General features: G+C 45.0%; 1 protein-coding gene and 1 long non-coding RNA gene across 7 annotated transcripts in view; one reads left to right on the top strand and one right to left on the bottom strand.

Moving 5' to 3' along the window:
* LOC119294633 (ankyrin-1-like) overlaps positions 1-5,320 on the top strand; it is a 5,737-nt gene extending 417 nt beyond the window's left edge. Inside the window, exons 2-10 of one of the 3 annotated variants that reach the window (XM_037572852.1) lie at positions 87-248; positions 430-561; positions 1,539-1,678; positions 2,378-2,488; positions 2,605-2,697; positions 3,758-3,856; positions 4,381-4,551; positions 4,687-4,724; positions 4,954-5,320. In XM_037572852.1, coding sequence (XP_037428749.1) covers positions 87-248; positions 430-561; positions 1,539-1,678; positions 2,378-2,488; positions 2,605-2,697; positions 3,758-3,856; positions 4,381-4,551; positions 4,687-4,724; positions 4,954-5,017 — 1,010 coding nt within the window. In that variant the 3' untranslated portion in view covers positions 5,018-5,320. Of the gene's footprint in view, positions 1-86; positions 249-429; positions 562-1,538; positions 1,679-2,377; positions 2,489-2,604; positions 2,698-3,757; positions 3,857-4,380; positions 4,552-4,644; positions 4,725-4,953 lie in introns of all 3 variants that reach the window. The other 2 variants (XM_037572851.1, XM_037572853.1) reach the window with 2 other exon arrangements.
* A 418-nt stretch (positions 5,321-5,738) lies between these two features.
* On the bottom strand, positions 5,739-8,541 carry LOC119294635. Of its 4 annotated transcripts, none has more exons than XR_005143499.1 (4): positions 8,309-8,541; positions 7,970-8,216; positions 6,287-7,601; positions 5,739-6,042 (listed from the first exon to the last, which is right to left on the bottom strand). It is a non-coding gene; the product is annotated as an uncharacterized LOC119294635 (long non-coding RNA). The 4 variants fall into 4 exon arrangements; XR_005143497.1 differs by having other exon boundaries at positions 6,287-6,425; positions 7,461-8,216; positions 8,309-8,537; XR_005143498.1 differs by having other exon boundaries at positions 6,287-6,430; positions 7,461-8,216; positions 8,309-8,537.
* Between the last annotated feature and the right edge of the window lie 2,718 nt (positions 8,542-11,259).

Below are 11,259 nucleotides of genomic sequence, written 5' to 3' on the forward strand. Positions count from 1 at the left end.
GATGGCGTGCGTCCGGCCCTTTCGCTTTGCAATGTAGCGCCGCCGGCCATGTCTCTCACCTCAGATGTCTCGGTGTTGTTCTGAAGAGCTGGCGAGAGGCAGGGACGCGGAGGGGAAGGCCTGGCTTGCCGATGTGTGCCTCGTGGGCGCGGGCCCGATGCAGACGGCGGCACGCCTGGGGAAACTGGATGCCGTCAGGTGCATGGTGGAGGAGCTGGGCTTCGATGTCAATGCTGGCAGCCAAGCCGGTATGCGCGCGCTTTCTCTGTGCCGATTGATTCCGTGTTCTTGCTACGGTTATGCTCAATTTCGCAATGTTGCTACTGTGCGCGATCTTTCAGTCTCTGTATATTTCAGTAAATTCATTCACCGCATCAGTTTTAGATACTCTAAGAAGCACTAGTTACTTGTCTTTGATTTTATTGGCAGGTGTGACTGCTTTGGCTGCTGCTGCAGCGGATGGAAGAATGCATGTTATGAGGTACCTTCTCGACAAGGGGGCCGATCCGAATAAGCCAGCCCATTCAGGCCATCATCCTCTTCACCATGCTGCAAAACATGGTCTCTTCTGCGCAGACACTAAGCTTTCTGTCTTTAGACTTGTTTTACCAGTTAGTTGGTTGCTGTGCAAACAAGATTTGACGGAGTGGCTCATTGTTCTCCTCAACAGTCTTCCAACTCCTCACTAATGCAATTTGATCATTTGTGTGGCTTCTAGCTTTTGTTCTATCATTTGTGTGGCTTCTAGCTTTTGTTCTAGCTTTTGTTTTATCCAGTGTAGTTTATAAGAAATCGATTTGGCTATTTTGCACAGCTCATGCTGATTTTTGGTGCTATCCAACACCGTAAGCTTACAAATTACATTTCGAACCCTCACTGAGGCGATGTTTAGTCTGGTTCTGATAATTAGCAAACTAGTATTCCTACTTATTTTATTCCATTTTCATGGCATATTAGATGAACTTGGACAGTTGACTTTAGCAGATGGTGGCATTTACAGTTTCAGTTCAGTTTGTTCTCCCTACGAATTAATACGCCCGGTCCCCAGTGAAAAAAGCTAACACGTCTGGTCTTATTTTGTGTTTGTGTCTCCTCATAACAAAACGATAACTTATGTATGGTCTTATTTGTTCTCCCTATAGATTAATACTTTGCTCTTATTTTGTGCTTGTTCTTTTCGGTTCTGTAGCATTGGCATGTCCCTTATAAAGGAAAAACAACAACAATGTTTTTCAATCCCAAACAAGTTGGGGTAGGCTAGAGTTGAAACCTATAAGATCTTAAAACCTAGTTATGGTTCTGGCACTTGGATAGCTAACTTCCACGCACCCCTGTTTATGACACCCCTATCCATGTCGTGTCTCTTAAATAGTTTCACCAAAATAATCATGACGTTGCTAACTCATGCCTGGCCTCTAGCCAAGGCATGCAGGTGGTGGTTCTTGATGATGTTTAAGAATACATTTCTTTTGTTGTGCGAGAAATGCTTATTTTTCATTGTAACATTAACTTGTTTATTTTTTCTGCACCATGTCTAGGACGTGATGAAGCAGCACGATTGTTGCTATCTAGAGGAGCTAGTATTGATGTAACTTATATTGGTCTGACACCACTACATTTCGCTGCTGGCTATGGGATGATTGGCGTCATGAAAGTTCTGTTGGAGCACCATGCAGATGTAATAAGTACATTTCATGTTTTTGTATCTGAGCTTTATATGCTAACTTGTTAGGATACAGATTCATCAACATTTAGTATGTTGGATTGCGGTTCCACGCCTTAATCTTATCACAGCCATTTATCATAGCTGTAGATTTTCATCTCTTATATTTCTAAGTTCTAACTAATATTAGTTCAAAATCACATATAGAGTAGTTAGCTAAAATTGCGGTTCAAATGGCTTTTCCGCAGGTCACTTCATGCTACTCTGTACTATTGCTTACTTTTCCTAGCTGTGTGATCTTCAGTTCTTTCATGATGTTATAGCAGATATTTGTGTCAAATGTACAGCTTGTGATCTCCTTGTTCCTATGCAGAAGCTGGATAGGTTCCTGCTTTAACATGTGCATTTCTTATTTGATTAGCATAGTGTTATTCTGTCCTGTACTGTGACTATGTCATAAACACTGGTTAGGTTGACAGAACTGTCTTTGCAGCTGAGGCTTAGCAATCTATATAAAATATTTATTGCAAACTGTCATTAGCATGGCCAATGATAGTTCTGTCATCCCACTTCCAGATAAAAGGAGAATCATGAGAACAGAAACATGCTGTGTGTCTCTATTCTAATTTCCATCTATTATTTTTAAGCATTCAATATCTGCCTATACCGAAGTCGATATCTTACACTAAAGATTTTCTGTAATAAAAAATGTAGCCGAACAAGGTCTCAGAAGAGGGAAGCACTCCGCTGACTGAAGCACTTCATGGCACCGATTCAGGAGTTCCTGAATCTACTTCACTGAAGTGTGTCAAGCTGCTTGTGGAGGTCTGGTGACTGTCCACCTTGACTTCATGTTAATACATATAGTTTTCTTATGATATTAATCTATTACATGCATTGCATAGTTCATAACTTTTGATTTTATATGATCCATACTACAGGCAGGCGCAGATGTAAATTCTGCTAATAGCGAAACTCCGTTGGTAATAGCAACTCGTTATGGCTTAACTGATTGCGTCAAGTACCTGTTAAAGGTTGGTGCAGACCCTAATATCACACATATTGGTTTGAATTTTGTTGCATTTTTACCTGATTGTGTCTTCTAGTGCTTGCAGTTTTCTTAGTCACTGCCATTATCTAGGGGATCGGGGACATATCTTGCATGTAACACCTATTTCCTACTATTTCGGTTCTCACATGACAGAGGGTAAATCATGTATCGTCTCTGGATCAAACGACTGATAATCCTCTCAGATCTTATCTGTCACTGAGCAAGATTGTTTCTTATTTCCTCCAGTCCTTGGCAATTGAGGATTTGGTCTGATTTACTTCAGCAATTTGATTTGTACTGGGTAGTGCTCAAGGTTACTAATATCCCTATATTATAAATATAGAGTACAATAGAAAGATGATCCCTTGGATGCAAGAAATCTCAACCAAACAACTCATTCCATCTTAGGACTCCTAATTGGACATGAACTCTAGAATACTTGGGTGCAGTTGATGCTGGGTTGGATATAACTAAGATAAGAACTCCTAGTTTGACACAAACTCTTCCTACATACTCCCTCCGTCTCATAATATAAGAACATAGCTTGCAAAAACGTCTTATATTATGGGACAGAGGGGGTGCCATTTAGGGGTGCTTTAGCTCCTATTTAGCTTATTTTGGGGCTGTCACTTTTTGCCGTAGCCTGCTATTTTTAACTTAGGTAACTACTAAGAGAGCTCAGGAGCGCTTGCTCCTGGCTCAAAAAAGTATCTTTCACCATTTTGAAATTTTTCCAAAGAAAAATTAGAGATGGACATGAGTGAGTGTTATATGTAGACTTCAATTTTGATGCAAAGACATGCATTTCATTGCCCAGTGGAAAATCCGTCCCAAACTATCTCCTCTAATTATCTGGCTACAACTGTTCGGCTTGGTTAAACAAACAGTTCAACCTAGTTGGTTATGAGTCTTCCATTGTTATATGAAGCTTCATCCTCAAACAATGTGTTTTTTGGCACAAAAAGGAACTTTTTTAATCTTCAGCGAACATTGTACATTTTGTATGTATATTTTGCTTGTCTTAATTTGTCTCTATGATTTAGGTTAAGCATGAAAAAAATACAAAAGTTCAGTTGAAATCATATGCCGAGAAAGCTATTAAGAGAAAGGACTATCATGGCGCGTCAAAGTTCTACACCGAGGTTAGTAGTGATCTGAAGAATAATGTATGAGTATTCGTTATGCTCCTCAAGGTCTTTGCAAGATGCATATCAGCATACACATGAAACTTCTACAGTACACCTTATCCTCTCATTATACAAACATTGGGGTTTCTGTTTCAAAATATCTGTTCATTGATGGAATCAAGAGTGTACTTATTTGACAGTCTCCAGGTATAATATGTGTCTAGATATAAGCCAAGTAACTCTGTGAAGTACAATGATAGTTGAATCCACGGCAGTATTATATTGGTTCTCAGTTTCAGTTCAGAACCATCATAAAGTGTGAACAGCCTTAATGTTATTGATCATAGTCACAGGCATGGACTTACGGAACCAATGTTGTCTTGTTAACTTGGGTAAACTTGGCTCTTGTCAGGCTCACATAAGTAGCCCTGTGCAAGTTATAACAGACACATATGCTGTTCCGTTCCGTTCTTCCGCTCAAAAGACCTGTTTGCTTATGACATGTCCCTCACCATTTTCAATTCTCTGTTTTGATGTAGGCGATTGAGCTGGACCCTAGTGATACGACGCTGTACTTAAACAGGAGCCTTTGCTACCTGCAGATGAGTGAAGCGGATAAGGCTGTGCGCGATGCTAACACTTGCATAAAACTGCGCCCCGAATGGATCAAAGGTTACTACAGGAAAGGAGCCGCTCTCATGTCGCTCGAGGTCAGATAAGTCACAGATTACTCACCTTGCACTTGGTTGCATGGCATCTCCCTGTATACACACTATAATCTGCCGAACCTCCACCATTGGCAGGACTACAAAGGAGCTTCTGATGCATTCATGTCCGGGCTGCAGGTGGACCCTGAAAATGCTGAGATGGAGAAAGCGTTCACGTAAGCAGCTATCCTGACTCGTGCTCCTCTTTCCAAGAATCTCTCCAGTGATGTCACCTTGTTGGGTTTTGAAAGGTTTCTTCGTTTCTTTGTTGGGTTTTGATAAGTTTGACCAAATTAGAGGGGTGGGAAAGAGGGAACCGACAATCCCGCTTTGTGTTTGTTGATGCGCATTTGCCGACTGCTCTAAACTGCGCGGTGACTAATTTGACTTGGCTCATGTTTGCAGGGAAGCAGTCGAGGGAATGAAGAAGGACCACTTGGCTAGAAAAGGCTCCAAGCCATCCGATTAGAGGAAAACCGTCGATCGCCCTGCCCCGTTTCGTGTAAATATCTATCCTAGTGCTAGCCTGCTAGGAAACGTACTCATCTTCTTTTGGGTACCGTAATAGTGGTAAGATGGTACTTGGTGAGTAGCACTATGAGTCGATCGCTCTGGTTTCCCTGTCAATGGCGCTGTTGCGGGACGCCGCAGTAAACCCTAGGTCTGGTGGAAGTCGACGTTTCCTTTCCTGCGTGTAGCGAAAGAGGACCACCATGCTTGTCATTTGGATGTGTATATTTTTCCTTAGTTTGTGTACCGTCTGTTGTGATCCCTTCGTCGATAGAAGTTTCCGTTGTTGGGTGAACCGATCCATCGAGCTTCTCTGCGGGTGGTGGCTCGCTGTGCTTTGCGGAATCTTGGACTTTGAAACTGCCCTAGTGCAGACGAAGATGTCCTCTATGCGGCCCATTCCAATTTTCAGCATGAGTCATGGATGGACTGCCGGGAATGGTAAACCCTCTGTCCTGGGATGTCATCCAGATATAGTCCTCAGTTTCCACTGATGATCCCCAAAAGTTGGCCTAGAATAATTACAGCCCGTTCGGCAGTCGTCCAGCTCCCCAAAATACGACGATACAACAAATTATGATAAAATGGTTCAAGGTGAATTGAACTTGTAATGTTTATAGAAAGCTAAAATCAAACTTTATAAACATTGACCAAGTTTATGAAAAAAAATTACGAACATATACAATACCAAAGCAAAACCATTAGATTCATCAAGAAATATATATGTTCATATTGTTTTCTGTAAACCTGGCCAAACTCTACCTTTACAAAGTTTGACAGAATAAATAAAGAGGAGGGAGTATTAGCATTGAATGTTTCAAATGATACTTTCAAGGGTTGAACCTATTTTTCTTTCAATGACAGTACTCGATCTCTCTGTTCCAGGAATATGAGGCGTACCAAACTTCTCTATATTTGAATTTGACCTTCTGCGCAAACGACTACCACATTTGCTGCTACATCTGCGGACGCACGATCTGTGGCCTGCAAAAGAAAAAACCATCCTCTCGAGATTAATCCAGGCACGCCTACACGACCAATCTACCTACATGGTCGAGCGCAGCTGAAACACCGGAGGACGAACTGAACTCAATTTCTGATCCCACCCCTTGGTCACACTAGCTTGTTTCTAAACTATCATGACCCTGGCTGCATGACGGCCAATATTGTCTACTGAAGGACGGTGCACATACAGTTCAAACTAGCAATGACATATCACAAGAAGTACCTCTGCTGTCAATAGATCTTGCTTCGAACTTGCATCCGAATCTGATTCTGTGATAGCCGGTGCAGAGCTGCGTAGCACGGAAGGAGCCATTGTGCTGCTCTTTGCAACACCTCCGGACCAGTCTTCAGTTTTCCTATCACTACACTAGGCAGTGGATTAATGGAGAACAGATACAGCTTAGCCATGACTCTGCGGCAATATATGTATACAACCTAAGTTTCTTCTGCTCTAGTCCTTCGAATTGGATACAGTTGTCAGCAGTTCTACTTCCAAGCCAACTAGCATTTAATATTATTGTCCATTCAGCAAGCAATATTAAACATGTGTCAATTCATACAACATGCTCTGCATTCCTAGATTCAGTTAGGCGAGCTGTCAAGCTCCCCAACGCTTCACTCACCATCAAATATAGCAAGCCGTATGTATTTAAATTTTGGTTCTTGTGTTATTAAACGAAGTGTTCCACATAATCTAATCTCATTGAAATATATTGCAATCGATTCCGTGGCAACACTCGTAGTATCATCTAATTTTGAAAAAACAGGGTACCAAATATTCAGAGATCTGGGTTTCCAGGTAGCTTTTGTCAGCAACAAATAATCTGTAATGTGGCCACCACATGAATTGTGGTCACCACATATTATGCCCTAAGGTAATCCTGACAGCTGACACTGCATGTTATCACAATACTGAAGCACAACGAACTAAAAAGAACATACAGACCAATTTACTGAACATTCACACTGCATGTTATCACACAAAATTCCATCTACAGCTTATCAAATCAGAACCAAAATACAAACACATGTCTAAACCAAATTACTGAACTTCCACTGCATCTACTCGGCGATGCCACTTTTGTATGCGTTATGTTTGTTGCTACTAAATTTTCATACTGTCGTCAGCGATTTACAAGACTGAATTTCTCATACAAGACAAAGAATGCGTTCAGATTTGTTTTGTGTACTTCAGCACATAATCTACCAAGCAGGACTAACTATGCCATGTACTGTACACAAAAAATGCATTCTTCTATCTGGAATGCTCAGCAGCTCCCAATTTCCACTATTTGTAATTGCACCATTATACAGATTGTTTTTCCATAAGCATAATCAAAGAACCACATGGCTCATTCACAACTCTAACTGAGCAAAAGACCAGGTAATCCACATACCAAAATTAGCGTGCTCCAAATCCAATAGGTTGCCTGCGCGTCCATGCAGGAGATTTCGAGTAACCCTGACCAATGGATTGCTCAGATGCTTGCGGTCCCCCGTCGAGTTCACCACCAGCCGCCCCTTCTGCGGCATAGAAACTACGGAACTGATATATTAAATTCAGAGTTTAATGTAGTTAGGATTCACACCAATTCATATCAAACCATGGATTACCAGCAGAAAAAACAGAAACAAAAATGCATTACCGTACACAACCTGAAAATTGGATACTTAATTTTTTTTCATAGCAGCTGTAAAGAGGCATCCTTCCACAGTAATCCACATCACACCATGGATTACCACGGGACTGATAGATTAAATGAACAGTACAAACCAACCAGCAACCACACTAATTCATATCACACCATCGATTTCTACCGGCAAAAGAATCAAGCAAGAAGGCAAGACCATAGATAGCCTGAAATTCTTCATAGCACTGTTCAAATTTAAATTATATTCCCCTCACCCCTTATTCCAGCCAGGAGGCTGGGGATTCATCTTCCCTGTCTGACAGCTCCGACGTCGGAGGCTAGCTGTCCCTTCTTACTGCTGCCGCTTGAACCGCGCTGCAGATTCGCCCTTCGCCGCTAATTGCCGCCGCTCCTGACGCACCGCAGATCCGCCCGTCGCCGCTCGAACCCATTCGCCTCGTACCATCCGCCAGCGAACCTTCCGGCACTAGACTCTCTCCGACCTCCTCAATCATAGTGGATCTGTGGCAGAGAAAGCAACGAGACTCAGCCGCCTCAGCTACACACTTCAAATCGCTTGATAAGCTGAGTAAAATCGCATCGGAGTGGCATACCTGCGGATTGGCTGCGTGAGGAACTCCATGGCGCGCCGGTCGCTTGTTCTTCCCCTCTCTCCCTCTATCGCTCTTCACGGCAATGGCTGCGGCGCTGGGTAGACGACACAGGGCTTGCATTCAAGCCGCGCCTGCCGTCCTCGGACGGAAAGCAAAAGTTCTGAGCCACGGATCAGACAGACTTCCCCGATTCTGGTCCACGGCTCGGTCCGTCGCAGGTGGACGGCCGTCGCTCTAGTGGCCCACTGCCCAGGGCTGAAACATACGTATTCTCCTACGCCACCCATTTTCCCGAAGTGCTAACCGCAGTGTATAAAGAATTGACGCACATCCCCACGCATACACGAACGCGCGTGATATCGAGCACATATGAGCTCGCGAGCAGTTACTCCGCGTCCCCAAAATCACTAATTTTTTCCTTTTCTTTTTTGCAAAAAAGACTAGTTGGCGGCTTTGGACGTTTTGACGATGATTATGACAAGCGGGTCCCGCTTTTGCTGACATGGCGTAACTTTTCGCAGGTGATGCCGTTAGACCGGGGATTTTACACCAACACCCTTCTTTAAGAATAGTCAAGAATCATCTCCAAGCTTCTGTGTTTTCAACTCGCACAACAACAAAGGCCACGGGATAAATGCAATCATTAGGATCCATTCCTATCGCAGTTAACAAAACTCCACCAAACCGAGTCCTCAAATGACAACCATCTAAGAAAATCACAGGCCTACAAGCTATAAGGAATCCCCTCTTGCATGCATCAAAAGAGAAGTAGCACTTCTGGAGTTGACCATCATCGGCAACTTGCAACAAAAAAGTACTACCATGATTTGACCTCCTCAACTCAGCTGCATAATCCCACAACATGTTGTACTGAGCAATATCATCACCATAAATAATGTCAAATGCTATTTTCCTTGCTCTCTAAAGCTTCTGCCTATGAACCTTCATGTTCCACTCTTCCTGCACCATTGCTCCTAAACCCTTCAAAGAAATCTTATCATCTGCACTGACCTTGTCAACATACTTTGCAGCAATGTATCTGGCAGTGAACGCTTTAACACTCCTCTTCTTTGTGCATGTGTGCTCATCTTTAAATGTTTTAACCTGAATTCCCTTGGTTCTATTGTCAAACGAAGCATATAAATACCAAGGGCAACCACCATTGCACACAGCTCCAATCCTTGTCTTGTCATTCTTCAGAAATGTTATTTGCAACCTCTCCTTGCAACTATACTCCCTAATGGCTTGTCTGATCAATGCAATAGATGGGAAAACCTGCCCCACACAGAACTTGGCGTCCTTCAATCAACTTCAGTGAAATGTCTGAAATTGAACTTAATGTCATCATCATCATCTGATTCAGGCAGATCAATACTATCATCCTTGGAGTTAGGATCCTCTGCTAGCTCATTCCCTATACTTATCCCTTTCTTCTCATCACCGACAACTTTTGCATCCTCGTTGATCAAATCATCGTTACCATCATTGAGGTCATAGTCACTATCAATTATTTCTGGAACATAATCCGAGTCTTCGCTATCAGTTTTGCTACATAACTCCTCCTCTACCTCCGTTGTACCTCTTCTACTCCTCTTGCTTGTCCCTTCTACATTTTCCTCACACGCAAACAACATGGAAGCACTACTGTCCCTACCAAGTATATTTTTTGGAGGCCGCTTCCCCAACTTTTTGTAGTGCATATTTGCTAACACCAACTTGGAGCTCGACGGAGGCGCGATGCGGCGGGGCAATGGCGCTGCGGGGTGGCTAGAATCGGCGGCGACGAACTGTGGCGGCAGCGGAGAGAGGAAGAAGAAGATGGAGAAGGAAGAGGAGGGCGCGCGTGCGTCTGCCACTCCCCTCCTCCCCCTACTTATAGCCCTGGGCGGCGGAGCCGAGGGGGTGGGGCGTGGGGATCGTGGGATTAACTGCGTCCATGACCCCACGACCCCGCGTTTACCACATAGTAACGACGCGCATTTACTGCGCCCCGGAACGCCAACCGTCCGCCTCGGCCACAGCGGATCCGCACGCGTGCCGAGGCCCGGTAGTGGCGGGCCCCAGCCTGCGACGACGTCCTGTCGCGCGCGTGGGCTAGCAGGCTGGTACAACCGGCTGGCGCCGCGTGGCGCGTGGTTAGCAGGCGGCGGGCTCGGCGCCCGACAAGTATGCTACCTAGCCCTCGCCTTCACATTTCGAAATAACCAGACGCTAGCCACGGCTGACTCCTAGCTGTCGGCTCTTCGGGGTAGGAAGCTGCTGAGGCCTCTTTCCCTTTCAGCCGCAACGCCCCAACAACTTCGAGGACTACTGTCGTAGTAAATGACCACTGGTAGCCCTATCTGCTCCCCTGGTGTTTCAAGACATCGGGGCCGGCTGCTCCCCTCAAGCATCAAAGACAAATGACCGCTTTCTTATGGCCGGCTAGTCCAAGCGGCCGGCTGCAGGAAGGCAGCAAGGCCCAAAGAACGGCCCCGGCATGGGCCGATTCCAAGCAGGCGACCACTAGAGCGGCCGACTCCTGATAGGCGGCCACCAGAGCGGCCGACTCCTACCAGGCGGCTCACTCATGCATCCTCAAAGTTTGCACCCACATAACAACGACGAGACGGGGCGTGGCTACAATACAGCCTGCCACCTCCGAATCCAGGGGCGGGCGTGGCCACAGTGCAGCGTACCAGGCGACCATCCCTAGCCCGGCGCGACACTATTGCCACGCTGCCCATGACATCATCCATCATAGAAGCAGCCATACTCCCACGATGGGCTGTCGGTACGGCCCGCAGGCGGCGGGTCCTACCTGTCTGTGAGATACCAGAAGGCGGCAAGCCCTGACCAATCGGCATAGGGGGAGGCCGACTCCCAGCAGCCGACCCTCCCCTTCCCTCGAAGTTTGTGCGCCATTAACCAGATAAGACGGGGTGCGACTACAGTGAACGCCCACCAGGCGG

This window comes from Triticum dicoccoides, chromosome 4B (genome assembly GCF_002162155.2).
Source record: "Triticum dicoccoides isolate Atlit2015 ecotype Zavitan chromosome 4B, WEW_v2.0, whole genome shotgun sequence".
Taxonomy (NCBI): Eukaryota; Viridiplantae; Streptophyta; class Magnoliopsida; order Poales; family Poaceae; genus Triticum; species Triticum dicoccoides.